Source organism: Pleurodeles waltl, chromosome 9 (assembly GCF_031143425.1).
Source record: "Pleurodeles waltl isolate 20211129_DDA chromosome 9, aPleWal1.hap1.20221129, whole genome shotgun sequence".
In the NCBI taxonomy this organism is placed as follows: Eukaryota; Metazoa; Chordata; class Amphibia; order Caudata; family Salamandridae; genus Pleurodeles; species Pleurodeles waltl.
Genome location: NC_090448.1, coordinates 394,871,189 through 394,882,825, shown reverse-complemented (window position 1 = coordinate 394,882,825; position 11,637 = coordinate 394,871,189). Strand labels below are relative to the sequence as shown.

General features: G+C 43.4%; 1 protein-coding gene across 1 annotated transcript in view; it reads left to right on the top strand.

Moving 5' to 3' along the window:
• The first annotated feature begins 1,800 nt into the window (after positions 1-1,800).
• The window catches only part of BATF2 (basic leucine zipper ATF-like transcription factor 2), a 59,385-nt gene continuing 49,548 nt past the window's right edge, over positions 1,801-11,637 (top strand). The window contains exon 1 of the mRNA XM_069207095.1: positions 1,801-1,971. Within this exon, the coding sequence (XP_069063196.1) occupies positions 1,900-1,971 (72 nt within the window). The 5' untranslated portion in view covers positions 1,801-1,899. The remainder of the gene's footprint in view (positions 1,972-11,637) is intronic.

Sequence of the window (11,637 nt, the reverse complement as noted above, 5' to 3'; positions counted from 1 at the left end):
GTGTGTGTGGTCCACTCAACCAAATTTAAAGGGAAAGAGCACAGTCACTGGGGCAGAATCCCAGTGAGCACAGACAAACATACCGACAATCAGGCAAAAAGTGGGGGTAACCATGCCAGAAAGAGGGTACTTTCCTTAACACACTACCACAAAAATAGAGCATTAGGTGGTGTATTTCATAACTTTTGCATACAAAGGTGGGGTTGCTTGGACTCTGCACAGAGTACATCATATTTGTACACTATAAAGAGAGACAGCCTTATACAGAAATACTGTCACAAAATGTACATAATTTGCCTTTTCTTGTTGCATAACTTAGTCAGCCCTGATGCATAATTTGGTTATCTCTTGTTGCATAATTCCAGTGGCTCTGGGTCTGATGTAGCATACATACCAATGTTCCCTGAATCTGAGACTCCTTATGATGTATGCCAAATTTACTTTAAGTCTTCGCTCGCTTCAAGTTCGTCCACTTAAATGCAAATTAATGGGGGGAAATAAACCTCACACATATTCAAAATTTTACAAAAGTCCATGTTGGCATCTATGCTTTTTCCAAAAAATCCAAGTCTTGCTGAGAGTGCCCACTTGCCGCCGTAATGAGACCATCCACATTAGTTGCAGAACCTATTTTGTGACAAAGAAAACAGTTTTGAAATGCATTCTTCTTAATTTACATGGTCATAAGTGTGTGACTCACATTTTTAAACGTGCCCAATAGTGGAGAGTGGGGAGATGGATGCACTGGTAAGTAACGTATTTGCATTTCTAACACATCATAATATGGGCAAGCCACATTTAAGAAACATTTCCTCATGGTGTTAAAACTGGTAATCATGACCTCACCTCCGTGAAGGAAAACCTCTCTTTCAGAGCCTACACGCTTGGAACAATTCTTTGAACTGTCGTAGAGCGCACTTGCAACGGAGATGGATTTAGCAACTCCTCAAGACTTCCAACAGAAAAACGAACAAGGTGCAACCCGAAATGTTATTGTGCTATTCCGCTTACTTTAAAGATTGATCTAACATTTGGATTTTACGGTCATTTGCACCCTTTCCCGAAAGCACTCTGCATACGATATTGCAGATCAAAAGAAAAAGCGAAAGCCACAGCTGTCGCTCTACACATCTCTCCCATCTCCGTTCCGATCGGTCGTGACATCAGACAACAAACATCCCTCAACCAATAGCTGGCAGGCGCAACGCTGCAGGGGCGCGGGAATTCCGATCACGTGACTTCCTCGGCCGGACGCTAAGGTCTTTTCTCTGCAGAGCCCTGGTTTACAATAAATAGAAACTGCAAGTGAGGTAGTGGGCGGAGCTGAGCACCGAAGAGGCGGGGCCTAGGGGAGGAGTAGGAGACGACAGGCGTGATTAGGGACACCATTCAAGTTTGTCAAAACTAAGGCCATTTTGGAAAGACTACAAAAGCGTGAAAAGGTATCCAGAAACAAAGAGTAAGTGTTCTTGACAATCAAACATATGATTGATATATCCTCTAAATGTGTAGATTATTTTATTGTTAAATAGTGAGCGTTTGTTTTTTAAGAAAGTAGTTTGATTTGAGTTTTCGTTTATGATTTTGTTTTTCGTCAGAATTTGTTTTAAAAAAAACTCGCTATATCCACCGCTATATTATAATTATTCATAAACTATGGTAACTCTCTGGCTTGCACTTCATTCCATAAGCAATACTAATAAAGAAATGGCCGTCCACGGCTATGCGCATCTGACAGAATCTTTTCATGTCCCTGTGACGTAAAACAAGGGTTGAACCGGAGGGGCATTTAAAAACACTAGTGAGTGCTAGGCAACAAAAGCTTCAGGCAGGCTTCTGTAGTTGATGGCCGTGTGACATTTTTGCCCGAAAAATTGTATACTTCCTTCCTGAGGTCTGATGGAGCAGTTGGGTAGTAGCAGTGGCAGCAGCATTTCCGATGAGTCCCAGGATACTTACCAGGGCACGCAGGTGAGGAAGGAGTCAGTGGTGCTTCGTGTGCATCCTCTCGCACGAATAAATGCACCATTCATGCACCGTGAATGGAGAATCTAATGATGAATATGATCTGGGAAAGGGTGCCCTGTTCAAGGGAGGAGCCATCACTAAGTGCAATGAGGACTTTTAATACTTGGTGCACGCACAGGGGAAGCAACTTCTAAGGATGTGCAGTTCTAGGAAAGGGAACTTTTGTGGCGAACGAACAATGCGTGCGGAGGGGATATCGAAGGATGCATCATGCTAGTACGGGGAGGGATCATACAAAGGTACAGTTTGTGCACAGAGGAGACAAGTAGGGGGACTGCAACTACATGCTGGGAAGGAGACTCCTAAAATAGAGGTGGGCGAGCCAACAAATTAATAGGACGAACCGAGCCTATGATCTGGCTGGATCCAAGAGCCCGTGCAGCGGCCCAACCGTGAAAATGCTTCCATGTAAGCTATGCAATAAACCTCCCGTAAAATATGATAAAGCCTCTTGAGAAATTTAAAAAGTTTATTTCTTTAGCATTTAGACACTTTGACAATTCTTTATTATATCAGTACACTGAGACGTTCTTATTGAAAGTGGTAGTTTTTAAGCATGAATATAGAACCGCTCCTGCCCCGGCAATAAAGCTATTCGTAAATAAATTAAAAGGCAAGACAGTTGTCGTATGCACCCTGTAGTAGGCCTTCTTTCTTATAGACAGAGCAACGTTATAGTCTGTTAAATTCAACACAATACGCTTTTGTACAGCTCTTATTTGGAGATCACATATTTGAAGGTACTTTTAATAAGCGTTAATGCAGAAAAGGGAGGACAAGAGCAATAAAATATTTGCTTAAGAACCCAAAATTTGTTTAAGTGGGGAAGCTGGATTAATCCCATGTTCTCTGGTTTCAATTTGTACAATTCAGCCACCAAATGGGTATTTAGCTGTCTCTTCCTTTTACCTCAAATGTTAATGCTTTGTTTTTAACTCTTTGTGCATGAGGGTAGAGCGAAGGAGGACGACATAAGTCACATGCAAGCTCGGCTCATTTTGCGCTCGAGGTTCCAGGAGAACCTCGAGCTGAGTCCGAGCAAGGCATCTGGCTCGAGCTTCCAGTGGCTCGCCCAACTCTAACAGTAGAGTACACTGGGCATGAGTGGGGTGCCGGCACACTGTTGGACTGCGCATGCACGCACACTTATACACAAGGTGGATATCTAGGGATCCAGTGTGCATGTAGGGGTGCAACTTTGGGTGAAGGGCATACATAGGAGAGAGAGGAAAAACTAGGATTGTATTTTGCAAGCCAATGGGAGGGTGGATCTGTGGCTGCGGAGTGCATCCACAGGTGAGCGCGCGAATAGAACTACATTATGCATCAGCAAAGAAAGTGCATCTACTAATATATAATACAAGTTAGAAGACACCTGGCGGCACAGCGTGCATATAAAGGGGAGTGGGGCACACACAAGTCCATTGAGAATAATGGTGCATGTGCAGGCACATGGGTTGCGTCACCTTGGTGTGAAAAGTGTATGCTCAGGGCAAAGAAAACCTAGCAGTGTAGTGTGCAGGTCAAAAGTGCAGCTCGAGGTGTATGTCGAGCTTTGAGCTGTATTACGCACACACCTAGGTGGCAACCCAGGTTTAGCTCAAGCAGAGGTGAAGGTGTAATAACCGGCCATGAATACAGCTGCCATATTTTGAGTTAGACTACGTGTGACATTTCCATGTTTTCCGTATGCATGTGTGTGACGTTTAAATAACCTGTGTAAAACTTGTAAGTGATACTACAGTGCGATTAGTTCAAAGCAGCTATGTCTATGTAATAACATAGGAAATAGACCCATTTATGCATTGCAGTGGAACTGTGCAAGTGGCAATGACTCAAAATGTAGAACTGCCTGTTTAGAGTCCTGCATATAGACTTTGAAACAATGCAATGTTCTTGCCCTTTCTGCACAAAACGAAGTAGATTAGTTTTGCATACCCCACCGTTACTACAGCGCTTTCAACAATGCTACATTCTGCTGAGGTAAACCTTAATTGTCTTGGATGCAGCCACTTGTAAATAACAATGAAGCCTGTAGTTCTGATTAAAATAAAACACTGTATGTTCTGCTGTTTGAGGGAAAAAAACTAATGAGCAATGCACCAGTATATTTTATTTTAATAGGCATTGGGTACACAAAATGCCTTGCGTTTTTTTCCAGTAATCAATTCAGTAAAACAAAAACATTTGTAAATATTGCAGATGTTCATACAATTCATATATCCACATATTTCATTTTTTTTTTTTTTAAACATTTTTTTTCTTATTTAGCATCTTAAAATCCTTTAGCTGAGCAATCTTTCATTCATGAAAGCACCTTTTGCAGAAATAGAAAATTGAAATGGAGATAGAAAATAAGGTTTTGCCCACCTGGTGCATGCAGTAGTGGATTTTTGATACATGCTATGCAAAGAGTAGCTTCAGTCGCAGGGCTTGTTGGTGGTTCCTCTTGCAGCGATAGGCCCTGTCTGAACAGTGCAGAGTGTAAAGAACCAAGTCACACTGTCAGGGTCGTGGGTCTTTCACTGCACGCTTACAAGTGCTGCGTGTCAGGACATAGTCATAAACTTGGCGTTCAATGCTATAGACAAAACAAGGCTTTAAAAGCTGCCAGCCACTGGAGTCTGTGATCTATGGACAGCTGCTAAGCCATGGCCTCTCCTCTGTCCTGGACCTGCTCACAGAGCTGAATAAGAATCGATACACACTGCACGAGTCTTCATGTAAAGTGCATGATCTGTTATATTATTATTATTATTATAAAGGTCTAATATAGTGCATAGCTACTTAAGAGGATTTCCCAGTACTAGACAAAGGTAGGTAACTAACCAGAAGAGTCAGATAAAGATCAGAACACCCAGGTTTTGAGGTTTTTGCAAAAGATGTTCAAAGATTGCCAGCTTCTCAGTGAGTCAGGCATTGTGTTCCAGAGCCAAGGGCCCAGGTAAGAAAACGAGTGACCACACAGGCCATTCAACCTCACTTAATGCATGTAACATAGGACTTTGAATTTTATGTCAAGACCGGAGGCTCCTATTATGCTTTCTAATCTTGCTTTACTGAAATTGCAGCAGTCAAGAACGTAAAAACTACAACTCCCAACGGCACAGCACAAGCTAGCCAATGGGAAAAACACAATAAACATTGTAACTAATCATAGTCCAGATGAATGTATAAGGTTGTGCTTGACTGAACAGCCCTCTTTTCTTGCTGCTCGCAGTCAAGATAAGTACCTTTCTTTCAGTTTCATATTGCATTATATTTCTATGTTGTATTTTACTGATTATATTGCTTATGTATGGTAACTTTAATTAAATTTTATGTCAAGCACGGAGGCTCCTATTATGCTTCTCTAACTTGATTTAATCAGAATAGCAGCAGTCAAGAACTACAATTCCCATCAGGCCTGAAAGAAAAGAAGCCAATGGTAGCAAAAACACGTTATCAACGACACACCAATCACAATAGCAAGGGGACATGTAATCACTAAGCTTGACTGCGACCAGCCTCTTTCTTGCTGCTCACAGTCAAGAGAAGTGATGACTTTATTTCACTCCTCTTTGTTATGTTATCGAATACTGTATTTGTTTTTATTTGGTGTAATTAGTGTGCCACTTGTTCTTAATTCATTATTTACTTTTCACATTGCGGTTTCCTGACACCCAACGCTTCCGTGGGTCTTTGTTTTTACATTATTTCATGCCTGTGTGAACGCCGGGCTCGTGCGCGTCGCCTCAGAAAGGTTCTAACGGTTGCGCTCGGCTCGAGCGGCTTCCGTTCTCCACCAGCTGTCAGTCGGAGTTGCTCTACCGGCTAGATAAAGCTCTTCTCACCTCCGTGTGACTTTCCTGTCATCGCGCTGCACTTCAATCGGCTTCAGGTTTCGGACATTTCTTCTTTTCTAGATTTCACTTTACTAACACATTCGGCCACGCCTCTGGGGGCGTGTTGAGAGGTTGGGCAATCTCTGCCTTTAGAATTAACCCTTTCAGCTGGGGTTTTCGGCTCTCCCTATTTTTCATACTTGTTTTCTTGATTTTTTTTTTTTTTTTTCTACGGATATTTAACATGGAAAGGCAAGATGGCGCTTTTCTGATTAGTGAAGTTTCTTCACACATGACCGAGGATGAAATTCCTCCCAGGCCTCTTTCCCAGGAGGGGAGCTCTAAGAGCAATTATGGGAAATGTAAGTCTAAGACTAAAAATATTTCAGCACTGAAACAGATTGTGATATCACAGACACTGATGAAGATGTTGGAGACATTGATGATGGTGATGATGATTCTGGGGTTCGCTGTCTCAAGCTTTTCCCCCAAAGAAGCCTAAGTTGGAGGTTACTGATCTTTTTTCAGCAAAGATGGTCCTGGACTCAGAGGGTAACCCCATGTTTGACCCTTCGTTCCATCACCCTAATTCTACGGAATTTACCCCTGCGGCACATGTGGGTCAATATATTGCTTCCAGTCTCAGACTTCCCGTGGATAAAAACAACAAGAGCCAAACTGAGATCGGAGTGTCACAGACCCTCCCTTTTTTCCAGTATTACTACATCACCGGTGATTGACCAACCCTTGTTAACTTTTTTCTCGAAATTTGGGAAGGATTCCCTGCAAAGGGGTGGACAAAGACTGGTCAAATTGCCAGGACAAACTTCTGGATTTAGTGGGTCCTCTGGCTCGGATTTTGGACCTGGCAGAGTCAGCCAAAATGGAAAATGCCGACATTGACCCTTCCGAACTTTCTCTGTGGACTCAAAGGGCTTTCTGTCTGTTGGGTAATGCCAACGCTGCCATTACCCATGAGAGGAGGAAAGGGTTACTACTTAAGCTGGACCCAGAATTATCTTATCTAGCCTCCATGGATCCGGGGGTAAAAGCTGAAGGCTGTCTCTTCGGGGACTCCCTTTATTAAGGATTTGGGAAAGTTCGTTTTGACCTTTTCATCCATTGATAAAGCACAACAGAACCTCAAAAAAGTGTTCAACCAGTGGGTTTTCGCCAGGGCCGGTACAGGCAGGGGCCGCTTTACCGGCCGGTCCGTGCATCCTCAGGGATCCAGAGGCTCCACTTATTCCAGCTATGGATACCAATCCTACAAACCTCAGTTTTACCCCCAAAGAAGCAGGGGGTTCAGAGGTCGTGGGCAGCGTGGTTTCAGATCCGACAACAATACCCAAGGTAAGCCCTATCTCTGACCCTCCTCTAATAGGGGGTCGGCTTCGCATTTTCATTCACAAATGGCAATCTTTGACTACTGATCCATGGGTTCTTAGTACTGTCCAAGGTTACCGAATAGAGTTTTATTCAGATCCTCACCAGGTCTTTCTTCCTCCACCTCTAAAATTCTCAGCAGAGATGTCTCTTCTTGTGTCAGAGGAGGTCCGTTCTCTCCTCTCGAAGCAGGCCATTCAACCGTCGTCTCCGGATCCTTCCGGGTTCCTCAGCTCGCTCTTTCTGGTGCAAAAGAAAAACAAAAAGTTCAGACCAGTCATAAATCTAAAAAAATTCAGTCAGTTCATCGTGTATCGGCATTTCAAAATGGACACAATTCTCCATTTACGGGACATTCTTCTTCTCTTAGATTTTATGGTACGTCTAGATCTTCAAGATGCGTACCTTTCAGTTCCCATTCACTCAAGCCATCGCAAATACCTCAAGTTTCAATGGCTGGGTCAGACTTACCAGTTTTCTTCCCTCCCATTCGGCCTATCGTCAGCACCTTGGTTATTCACAAAGCTGGTAAAACTGGTGACAGCGCATCTCAGGTCTTTAGGCATCAGACTTCTGATTTTATTTGGACGATATCCTGATCTTACATCAGAATCGCGACACTCTTCAATCCCATTTACAAGTAACTTGTTCCCTTCTCTCCCAGTTGGGTTTTCTAGTCAACAAAGAAAAGTCGAGCACTATTCCTTCTCAAAGGATAGAATTCCTAGGGTTCGAAATAGACTCTTCTTCCTCTTCCACTCTCCATCTTCCTCAAAAGAAAGTACACTCCATCAAATCGGAGACCTTGCTGATTCTTTGCAAATCTCAAATTTTGCTGAGATCTCTGGCCAGGATTGTGGGCCTTTTGGCCTCTTCAATTCAGGCAATCTTCCCCGGTCCTTTGCATTATCGTGCACTCCAACCTCTGAAGATTCGTCATCTCAGGAGAGGGGTGGCCTACTTGGAGCTGATCTCCCTAGATCAAGTGTCCTGCCTAGAACTCCAGTGGTGGATAGACCATTTAGATGCCTGGAACGGCAAAGCTATGTTTCCATCAGCCCCAGATCTTGTATTAGAGTCCGATGCAAGTCTGACGGGTTGGGGCGCCCGCTGTGGTCCAGTCTCGACTGGCGGTACATGGTCGTTAAGGGAGTCCAAATTGCAAATCAATTTTTTAGAGATGCTTGCAGGCTCCTTTGCGATAAAGAGCCTGGCAATAGACAAGGTGCTTTGTACCATCCTCCTCCCGATGGACAATGTTTCGGCTGTTCGTTACACAAACCATCTGGGAGGAACCAAATCAAAACCTTTAGCCGACCAGGCAAAAAGTCTCTGGGAATATTGTCTGCACAATAAGCTATCTCTCTCTGCGGAATATCTCCCAGGTTTTCTCAATCAAACGGCAGATTGGCACTCTTGTTTCCTCAGGGATTATCGCGACTGGAAGCTTCATCCCTCGGTTTTTCAGTCCATCCTCCACAAATGGGGCCCCTTTGGTATAGACCTCTTTGCCTCTCGCCTCAACGCCCAGTTACCTCTCTTTTTCAGTTGGCGTCCGGATCCTTCGGCCTTAGCTTCCGATGCTTTTCTTCAGGATTGGTCACAGATGATCAGTTATGCTTTTCCTCCATTTATAATGATCACCAGGGTTCTGGCTCAGGTCAGGCGGCAGAAGGCGACGGTGGTCCTAGTGGTGCCATTTTGGCAGTCGCAGATCTGGTTTCCCCCTCTTTTGGAATTGGCTATTGACTTTCCCATCCTCCTTCCTTTGTTTCCTTCCCTTCTGCTGGATCCCTTGGGGAATCCTCATCCCTTAGTACTCAACAAAACTCTTACCCTCTCGGGCTGGAAGGTTTCAGGACTTCCTCATCTAGCATCCCAATTTCGGAGGAAGCTGTTGACTTCATCAATAAGGCCTGGGCTCCCAGCACCAGGAAAGCATACTCTTCTGCGTGGTCTCTTTGGTCAAGCTGGTGTTTGGAAGGGACCTCAATCCAATTTCAGCAGATGTAAATGATCTAGTTAATTTTTTAGCAGCGCAAGCTAGTGCAGGTAAGTCCTTTAGGACGATTAATTTGTATAGGTCTGCTATTTCTATACACCACGCCTAAGTCAACGGAAAACCTGTGGTGGAACACCCGCTAATTTGCCACCTGTTAAAGGGAGTAACATTTTCCATTCCTCCTTTGCCTAAATATTCAAAGTTGTGGGATGTTAATGTAGTTTTGAATTTGTTTTTGTTCTGGCAGGATAACTCTGACTTGTCTCTAAAGATGCTTTCAGCAAAACTTACCATCTTACTTTGCTTAGTTTCCATTAAGCGTTTATCGGATATTAGAGCACTAGATGTTACTTCTCGACAGTTTGCCCCCAAAGGGGTCTTGTTGTCTGTTAACAGACGTACCAAGACTAATTTACGTACAGTTTTTTTAATCCGTATTTCCCAGACCAACCCAAATTGTGTGTGGGACAATGTCTCAAATGTTATGAAGAACGTACGGCTGATCTCAGAACGTCCTCGTCCCCTCAACTACTCATTTCTTTCCAGAAACCCCATAATCTGGTTTCTTCAGCGACTCTGGCCAGATGGGTTCGTTGGGTAATGTCCTTAGCGGGTATAGATACCTCTGTTTTTTGGAGCTCATTCAGTTAGAGGGGCCATGGCTTCCAAGGCTTTTTAGGTTGGATCCAGGTTAGAGGACATTCTGAGATCGGCTGATTGGTCCAACGACAATATTTTTAGGACATTCTATTGTAAGCCAGTCCATATTGCTACGTCAGTGGTGATTAATATGCTTTAAAACAGCTTAATAGGAGCCTCCGTGCTTGACTCCTTCACTACGTTTCTGCCTCGATCTGATTCAAGACATTTGTTCATTGACTTTAGCAGTTGCAATAATTTTAACTATTTTTCCATTATTTTCTCGTACTCACTAGCCTTCTTGCATCAAGAAAGAGGGCTGGTCACAGTCAAACTTAGTGATTACATGTCCCCTTGCTATTGTGATTGGTGTGTCGTTGATTACGTGTTTTTGCTCCCATTGGCTTCTTTTCTTTCAGGCCTGATGGGAGTTGTAGTTCTTGACTGCTGCTATTCTGATTAAAGCAAGTTAGAGAAACATAATGCTCGCCTCCGTGTCTTTAATAAAATTAAGACTTTCCGTCATAACATACTAGGAAAATCTACATTAATAGGGGTACTGTGCTAGAGCATCACACACCCATAATTTATTCCCTTTTTCCTTTGCAGCGTGCGGACGGTGCGTTTGGTTTCATTGCATCACTGCCATAGTTACGCTGGGTTCGATGTGGCACACTTTGTTTTTTTTAATCCCTCGGCTCAGCTCCACGCTTGTTTTGCCTATATTGCACTTTCTACAACGGCGTTCAGACCCTTTATTCAGCCAGTGGTTCTTCTGTCTGCTTTATAAGACGCATAGGAGCTTCTGTTTGATCCTACGAGGCCTTGCGTTGTCACTTGAGGGTGTAGCCTTCTTCCCATCTCCTCAGAGTGCGCATCCTGTCACTCCACCTCTCTTTGCCGATCTCCAGAAATAAGTAAGCGCCCTGTAGGTGTTTTTATTCTAGATTTCTCTCCCTGTTCAAGTTCTGCTGGACTTTTAACCCTTTCCTGGCTATTTGTATTTTGCTTTTTATTTACCAATGACATTGACCGCTCCCCTTCATTACATGAAGTAGATGACGATGGGGAAGCTTCCAGAAATGACTTTAATGATTTTATTCATTCTTCGGTTGAGCAAGCCATTTCGGTTTCCTTGGAAAAAAATGTCCAAAACCATTGAAAATTCTATGAAAAGCATGATGTGATAGACTTTACGGGCCCATTCTGCGGGGGCAGCAGAAAACGAAAATCTATTTCTTTACCTTCCAAAAAAAAACAAGTCATGACATCAATAAGTGGTTCGGCACATTTGACCAGTGAGGATCCTTCACTCCAGAAAGAGGACAACGCTCCTCCCAGGCCTCCTACTAAGGAGGGGAATTCTTAAGTGCACGCTAAGTGTAAATCAAAAACTAAAACATTCAAGATGCTCATCAAAAATTAATTATCTCAAATATTTTAGACACTGATGACAACACTAGATGTGGATGTTGATGCTGACGATCTGGGGTTAGATTACCCTTCCTCTTCCCCCCCCGCCTCCCAAAAAAATCTAGGATTGATCCCTTTGTAGCCAAGACGGTTCTAGATGCAGAGGGCAATCCTATGTTGGATTCCTCCCTTATCCGGCATCCTAATCCGAAGGAATTATTTCCTGCTTCCCATTAAAGGGAATATATTTCTTCAAGGCTCCGTCAACTCCTGGATAAACAAACCAGGAGTAAATTAGTTTCTGAATGTCTCAGACCTGCCCTTTCTTCAAATATTACTTCCACC